This window comes from Pistacia vera, unplaced genomic scaffold (genome assembly GCF_008641045.1).
Source record: "Pistacia vera cultivar Batoury unplaced genomic scaffold, PisVer_v2 Contig1392, whole genome shotgun sequence".
NCBI classification, from domain to species: Eukaryota; Viridiplantae; Streptophyta; class Magnoliopsida; order Sapindales; family Anacardiaceae; genus Pistacia; species Pistacia vera.
The window spans coordinates 74,068-82,682 of record NW_022195458.1 but is presented as its reverse complement, the minus strand read 5'-3'; the positions used below and the strand labels follow the sequence as shown (position 1 = coordinate 82,682).

Genomic DNA, 8,615 nt, shown 5'->3' with positions numbered 1-8,615 from the left:
GAGAAAAAGGTTAATTTCCTTATTATAAAAGTCCTAGTCTTTTCTAGGTCGTTATAATACTAATTGTGATCTAAACTTATGTTTTATTGGTTGTTCAGCAATTCGAACTGCAGATGAGTTATCTAAAATGATGGCTTTCTTTTACTATGGAGCTGCAAAGCCAGCCTGTTTGAATGGCGTTGAAAGTAGCCAAGAAATGATCCCATCTGTTATCATCAACAATCCAACATAACTAAAACTATAGGAACTGTTTGTGACGAGGTTCTTATGAAAATACCTTTATATGAAAACTATACGAGCACTAATTAATTGTGATGTGTAGCGTATGCCTTCTTTATTGTATGTGAATCGGATGGTTAATATTACCATGCATTTAGTACTATTAATTACTGGTTAGGGGTAAAATTATCAGCTCAAATGTAAGACATTAAGCATCATATTCTCTGTTTTTCTAACTCGATTATGATTATCACAGCATTTCCAGCTTCAAACTTGATGAAATCAGCTTGAGTGTATCAATTGCTTTACCATTTCTAGGTGAGTGAAGTACTTGCATAGGATATATGAGGTACGAAAAATAAAGGAGGCAACAAGACAATCATACACACATGAAAGAACACCAAATTTATGTGCTTTGGCAAAGTCATGCTTACATCCACGGGATATGAGTCAAAAGACTGAATTAGAGAATAATAGTATAGGTCCAATACACTCATGGAAAGCCCGAACCCTAACTGAACCCTGATACACTCTTCACTCACTTTCTTTAACACTTCCACGTTATGCACATAAACTCCAAACAGTGAAGTTCTCATTTGTAGCCTTTGACTCTTGTTATTTAAGAAGACCTCACAACCACAATACTAACTGTTCAATTAGAAAATTTTTGTAACAAACACCATTCAACAGCCTATCATAAACGAAGAAGCGATGGTGAAAAAATTAATTCGCTTTGGATAAAGAAACTGTCCCAATACTTGTGCCTACCTTGCTGCCCTGTCATTGCAATTTCCAGGCTTTACATTCCTCTTATCATCACAACAAATTCATCGAGTTTTTTGAAGCAATGATCTAACGGTTTCTGGCCTTAAATCTCTTCAGAATTTGTCCAAATCTCTAGCCATGTTGGTGTTAATGAACTTAATTTTCCAATCTTGTTACTAGATCACCTGCAAAAAAAGAAAAAGAACCGGAAATGTTAACTCGGATTGTAATTTGGAAATGTCCATCATGTTAACTGATCACAAACTACTTTAAACATTTTATTCAAGTCTTTCATCTACGATGAGTCATCACTCCATTGAGAAGTTGTGTTGATTTCATCACTATATTCGTAGGATTTACCTTGAATATAAACAAATATTAAAAAAAGGACATGCTTTCACCTACAAGGGTGCCCAATTGCTGTAGTTTCATCAGATTTTGGGCCTCGGAAGGCCCGGAAGGGCTAGGCAGGCCCTAGGGAGATTAGAACCTTAATTAAATTAATTAATATTGGCCTCAAAAATTTATAAGGAATCATAATTTTAAGGGTAAGAAATCCAACGAAATTTCATTTTTAACCCCATTTTGATTCTTTGAATTTCCATTTTCTATATTTTTTTTCTTTTCAAGATTTTTATTTCAATGTTTATCATTTCATAATTAATGATTATTGAAATAAGTATTTGTAAATCTTCGATATTTGTTGATTACTATTGACCGGTCGTTGACCACCTTTGACCGGTCATTGATTGTCTTTGACCAACTGTTGACCATACAAATCTATATCCTTTTCCATTTCACATGGAATAATGAAGGTCAACAAATCTTAAGCAGATCATAAAATTTATCTTTTTTTTAATAACCGTAATCCTATCAACTCTTAAGGTTCCAACAGCTTGAAATATATAGTTGAAATATTAATTCAAAGGTTTTTATAAAACTCTCAGTCCCAGTTCAAATAGTATTATTAAACTGCTATGCATATATTCGGGCGTTTTAAAGTTGAAATTGAAGGTAACAAAATAAAACCAGTTATAGAGTTGAAAACAAGTTATAACAACTTGTTCAATTAAATTTGGGCTTAATGAATGTGTTGACATGGAAATATAGAATGAAAATACGCGACATTATTCTCATTTCTATTGTATTTTAGATATTATTCTATGTCCTTTGATGCAAGATTTCATCATTATTATAATATTTTATATCATTACATAACTATTATACTTTTATATAAATAGGTTGTGTATTCACATATAATTTATCATTACATAACTATTATACTTTTGTATAAATAGGTTGTGTATTCACATATAATTTACAATAACTCAATACAATTAAATTAAATTCCTCTTAGATATCTTTCAGATATCTTTCGGGTATATTCTGATCATTTCAATTGTCTGTCTTGCCCTTTCAATTCTTCTCTTATCCTCTTAAAAATATCTTACGGACATATTTTGACTCTCTTTAATTACCTCTTTTGTCCTTTCAAAGATGCCTTACGGGCATATTATGTTTCTGGTAGTCCACTTCATCGCAAAGCCATTGCTATGTAATTTAACTTTAACAAATTATATATTTGACTTTCAATTTCATAACCATATGGTCTCGTGCCTTTCCATGATCAGAATGGAGAATGTCAGACTAGGGACTCGAAGTGGAAAGGCCAAGATCTTGGGTACAATAATGGGAATAGGAGGGGCGATGATCTTCACATTCTATAAAGGACCAGAGATTAATATTTGGTCAACAAAGGTAAACTTATTGCACCATGGTGAACCCCAAAATGGCCGAAAGGGATCTCATAATTACTTCTTGGGACTTTTACCAGCTCCATGATCGTTCAGGTACGTAAATTTACATAGCCATGATAATTATTTTCTGTTCAACTTTGTAGTAATAATAACAACAGTACTGTGTTTGTATTTTTTCTATATTTCTTTTTTGTTATAATAATTTGATATCAGACTAAGATGAGTAAGAGATACCCATGTCAATATTCAAGCACGGCTCTAATATCTATGAGCAAGTAGTGCATGACAATGACCTTATTATTTAGTACAATACGATGAATGAGTGGCATACATATTCGTAAATTTAACACTATAAACCCAATTGAATATGTTAGTTATGTTGACCATGCAAAGTTAAAGGGTCGATGCAGAATTTTATAAAAGTTGAAGTAGTTGACCTTAGGTTGTCAATAATACAGGACGCTGTCGTTTCAAGCAAAAGTAGGACCTGAAGTTCAATTGTTGTTAACAAACATATAATTGCAGTCTCTCTTCCCTCTCAGTATTCAGTTAAAAACGAAAATAAAATACTGATTTGATACTTTAGAATTTTCTCGAATTCCTCTCTCTATTTCTTGTTCTTGCTCACTGTTCATTTTCACAAGCTAAATAATATATTTCATATTTATGTTAGGGACAATTTCACGAAAGTTTGGTGCTTGGTATTTTTTATCATTTTAGATTAGGAGAAACTAAAAATTTTAACATAAGGTCAATTTCAAAATTCAAATAAGTCAAAACTTAGAGAGACTAAAGAAGTTTAGAAATCTGGAAATTCTCTCAATTTTATTAAAACTGAATACACCAAAGAACAGACTGTATAGTCGTTTATATACTCAAGTTAAGAGGCTTAAAACAACAGAACAAACACAACAGTTCACTCAACACACTAAGAGAATGATGACATGGACTTAATAGACACTAACAATAGATTATTATATAAGTCCAGTGTATAGCACAACTGACTTTGACTCATTTATGTTAATAGAAACTATATTATAATTAACAAAATATTTAAAACATAATATGCAGACAAGTTTCACTCTCACACACAATCTCTATTGTTTTTAGGGGTGAGCGGTTTCGAGTAACTGGTCCAATCCCTTGGAATTGGACTAGGACCTAGACCCGAATCTGCACTCAACGATTCATAGGATTTAGGAACTAAAACCAGACTTGGTCGGTTTCGGTTCCTAAATGTCAGGAACCTGATACTGTTCATGCAAAATTACAATACACCCCTCATGTTCGCAAAAATGAAAAATATACCTTGTGAAAATTATAAATATGCCGCAACTATTTACAAAAATTACAAATACATCCTGGGTACCTGTCGGTTCCACCCTGAGCACCTAGACCTTGGTTTCGGTTCTGGTTTCCACTCTAGGTCTGGTTCCTAAAATGGTGAAACTAGAATTAGACCCGCACAATGTCGGTTCCACCAAATTTGGAACCGGAACCAAAACCGACACCCCAGGTACCCATCAGTTCTAGTTCCACCCTAAAAATTTGCTCACCCCTTTTTCATACTTTTATTTTCAAAAATGAATTTAAATATAAATAAGAAGTTTAAATTGTTCTATTTAATTTCAAAAATTCAGAATACATTTATTATTATTTTTTTCAAAGTAATAACATTAAAAACACATTTATTATCACTTTCTTATGACAACACGAAAAATTATAATAAAATAGGGAATTGAAAACATAAAAAATATTGTTTTCACGTTTGATCTATTTCAAATGCTTTGTTATACAGGTGGTCTGTTGTTTTATTTTTATATATTTTTTATTTGAAAAAATATAAAATAATTAAGTTAAAAAGGGTACTATATTAAAATAATACATAATACGTATAATATAAATTGATCTTATATTTATTCTTTTAATTAAATTATTTTGTCAATTGAATTTTAATCTTTTTGATCATATCTTTGCAGAGAGAAAAATGCAATAGATTAAAAGCCCTATCTAATCTTTGACAACAATATCATGACTTGACTTGGTGGGATTCTCCTCCTAATCAATGTTAATTAATTTCTTTATTTTTCATTATAGTTTTGTCTTTCTTCTTGATTTTACTTTAGAATTTAAGTTAATAATATTTACTTCTAGATATATAAGCATCTCCACATATGCCATATCATTATGATATTAGGAATTTTCCCTCTTATTATTTTCGTTGAAATTTCTTCAACTTTTGTGTTCAGCTGAAGAGAAAAAAATCAAGAGGTTCATGGGGAAGAAAAAAATGCATGCTTGTGTTGCCATTCAAGCAAACTTTATATTAACATTTTATTGTTATTGTAATATTTAGAAGCTCCAGTACTGAAACTAACCATTTCACGAACCACGTAAGAATGAAGATCTATGCTTTCAACTAATTAATAGCTAGATAATATTCTTACAATATACTCTTTTTTTTCCTGGATAATTCAAAAATCACTTGAACTTGCTTTCTGACACCCGAGTTCATAACTAGAACACCTACCGAACTTTACAGTCTTAAAAAAACAAGAAACAAATGGCTTTTGGTTGTTTTGGTGCCTGTGAGAGGTGATTCAAAGTTTCAAACGCTAGTTCTTGTGAGAGCAAACTATTTGACCTGACTATTTAGTTAACCTCGCACAAAGGAATTTGATTATTCTATTTATACAACACGTTTTGATCCAATCAATCGATCTTCTTGTAATAAGAGATCGTTCTCGATCAACCCATTTGGCTCTTATCCTTAGAGAATTAAAAAGATCCCTAAGTTTGAATTTGTTCATCTAGAATCTACAGATTCTTCCAATTCATTTTCATTTACATCATTTCTTAAGTCCCATCACTACAAATATGGGTCAAAATCCTACAGAATCTAATCCACTTTCTCATTTAGCAAAGGGTAAGCATGCTATCAAATCAAACAAAGCCACAACAATTTAAGATCAGAAAACAAACTCTTAAATATACAAGACAATCAGCTTGCAACTAGCTAAATCATATTAATTTATAGCACATATTCTTAGCTTCTGAATTATTCATACATATAATCGACGAAAAAACTTGATGTAATGTTGGTTCAATACACAAAGTGCTACAAAAAGAACAAGCCTTCTCTTCTTGTGTTATAAATTAATAATTCAAGAGTTAGTTGCCGTTGTTTATTGTCCTCTTTATTCATTAATATTTATTTAAAGACAAAAAATTAACCCTTCTCCAACCTTGAGAGGACACGTTAATTTTACCTGGCAAATTAGGCTAACAATAGAGAGAATCTCCAGGATCAACACCAAGTTGGTCGCAATACTTGGTGTAAAGATTAACACGAGACTTAACGGCGTTAGGGTTTCTTCCATTACATTCTGAAGGTTTAAAGGCTCTTATTGTAGCCCCAAATCCTTGCTGTAAATGCGGCTGCAGGCGAGTAACCCAGTACCATAAGGCAGTTTTAAACGATACGACGTTGTCTCTGGCAATTGTTGAAGGACTGGATACTCCATCGAATCCAATTTCATCTCCGGCTTCGCCGTAATTGTAATTCCATTGTAGTTGAATTGGTCCTCGGCCGTAGTAGTATTGCCCTTTAACACATGAGTAGTCTGAATATCTGTCGTCACAGTAGCTTCTAGAAGGACCGTTCGCCTCTTCTATGTAGCAAAAGCCTACAAATAAACATAAAATTTTCGGGTGATGGCTCTGGATTAGTGTCAGTAAACATTAGAAAATGAAATTTACAGTTTTCAATAAAAAAAAAATTGGGTTAAAATTTTGTCTTTTTAGTATTAGGTCATATCAGTAAACTATTTATCAATATTATATTTTTAATGAGGTTTGTTAGAAAAAAAAAAGTTAATAGTTGATATATTTGAAATAAAAAATCACTTTGCTTGTATAACAGCTCTGAATTAGTGTCTGTAAACATTTGAAAATCCTTTTTTTTTATATATATATAGTTTTCAATACGAAAAGTCTTATTAAACTTTTATTTTTTCGTATTAGATGGTACCCGTAAACTATTTATCGATACTATTTAATAAGGTTCACAAAAGAGAAAAAAACTAATAAATTTAAATATTTGAAATTAAAAAATAACATATTTATGTAACTATTCAATAAAATCCTTCTTGTAAGTATTGATTTGACAAATTACCAATTATAGTGTGACATGATCTTACAGAGAGTGGATTAACATGCGTGACATGTTTGTTTTATCTAAGACTTTATGTAAAGACAACGTTTATGTGTTGAATGAACAAGTGATATGTCGAGAAACGATTAAAAAAAAATATAGGATAGATGGAACTTACACCCAGTTTCATAACTGAAATGAGCAAAAGAAGCTGCAATTTCACGCAAAGAATCAGTATATGTGCCAACCCTACCATACAAAGGAAAGGATTCAGTGGCATAGAGAAATGAATTTCTTGTATAGAACCCTTTCCCGGGACAATTTTGCGAAGCCTTTCCAGCTATGCTATAGAAAAATTGCGATGTCACAATATCTTCTATAGAAACATTGTTAGGGTTCGCAGATTGATAGCAAGGACCCGATTGGCATCCATAGCCACAATATGCATCAGCAGAGCCACAATAACCATGTTGACTGCAGCAATGATCACTAGCACAGTTGCAATAATCAGAAGGAGCAGGCCGATAAGTGTTATTATAACAAGGCCCGGCTTGGCAACCAGGGCCACATTAGGCATTGCCGTAGCCACAATAGCCGTATTCGCTGCAACAGAGGCCTTCACCACAATTGCATTCGTAAGGATAGGTTCCGTTGTAGCAAGGGCCGCCTTGGCAGCCATAGCCGCAATAGGAGTCGCCATAGCCGCAGTGGCCATATTGACTGCAACATTGGTCTGGGGCACAGTCACAATTTTCACTCTTTACGCATTTTAGCACTACTCCGGCGAGAAGTACAATAAGAGAAAGTCTAAGAAGAATTTTTCTAATCATGGTAATGGCTAACATTTGAGAGGAATTTAGGGAAAATTTTGGTTGAAAGAAGAATTGTGATGTTAAAATGAAGCATGAAAGGATGCTATATATAGTGGTATGCCTTGAAAGCTCTGGAAAAGTCCTTTAGGTGGATATATATTAAGCTATCATTTCAGTAACAGTTAATTACACTAACACTCCCAATGGTTTAGTTGACGTTCGAAACCCTCATTGGTTCAAGAAGCTATCAACGACACCCAAAACGTTAGTCTTCATCCGTGTAAGTTAAATGTTGACCTGTGATGGGTTAACATGACGATTTCACCCTTAGTTTAAGTTGTTATATATATATATATATATATATATATATTAAGATTAATTGATAAACATTTCTTTTGACTTTCTCTTACAAACATATGATATGGGCAGCTCGTATTTGGTCAGGTGAGATCTATTTTTAGACAGATGAGACTTATTACAAGTTAACACGTCGCATTTTTTGAAAAAATATTAATAAGAATAGTTCGTCAGTATAGTATTACTCTGTATCTAAAGAAATTATAGAGAATTCTTCGTAAGAACATACTAAAAAATTTCCAAAACAAAATCATTTGCGATAATACTTTTTTTTTCTGAAAGTAAAATCTAGATTAATCTCTAAACCCTAAAAATACCTAGGACAAATCATCTCAAACACCTTCTAATCACGCTAATTCAAACACAAATCAATAACGCAACAACTCTTTTGAGTATGGTCGTGCAAAACTAAACGTTTAACATTCACGGAAAGGTCACGATTGGCCATGATTATTATATTGAATTTTTTCTTATTTTCGTTCTTTTTTCTTAATTGTGATTTGACATTGTTACACACGTGTTTTAAGGAGAAAGAGAGTTTAAGTGTTTTTC

At 32.4% G+C, this 8,615-nt stretch overlaps 1 protein-coding gene across 1 annotated transcript; it reads right to left on the bottom strand.

The window, feature by feature from the left end:
- Positions 1-5,747: 5,747 nt before the first annotated feature.
- Positions 5,748-7,609, bottom strand: LOC116122993 (endochitinase EP3-like). The gene is made up of 3 exons (XM_031408791.1): positions 7,517-7,609; positions 7,073-7,463; positions 5,748-6,427 (listed from the first exon to the last, which is right to left on the bottom strand). Exons 1-3 carry the CDS (start codon positions 7,607-7,609, stop codon positions 6,024-6,026), a joined length of 888 nt encoding a protein of 295 aa, XP_031264651.1. The 3' UTR covers positions 5,748-6,023.
- Between the last annotated feature and the right edge of the window lie 1,006 nt (positions 7,610-8,615).

What these genes read in the sequence shown, in the direction of transcription:
- LOC116122993 (XM_031408791.1), bottom strand. Translation starts at nt 7,609, where the DNA reads ATGGCCACTGCGGCTATGGCGACTCCTATTGCGGCTATGGCTGCCAAG. An exon ending in TCCTTACGAATGCAATTGTG is followed by an intron (nt 7,464 to 7,516) that starts GTGAAGGCCTCT and finishes GGCAATGCCTAA; the next exon opens with TGTGGCCCTGGTTGCCAAGC. An exon ending in TTTCAGTTATGAAACTGGGT is followed by an intron (nt 6,428 to 7,072) that starts GTAAGTTCCATC and finishes GTTTATTTGTAG; the next exon opens with GCTTTTGCTACATAGAAGAG.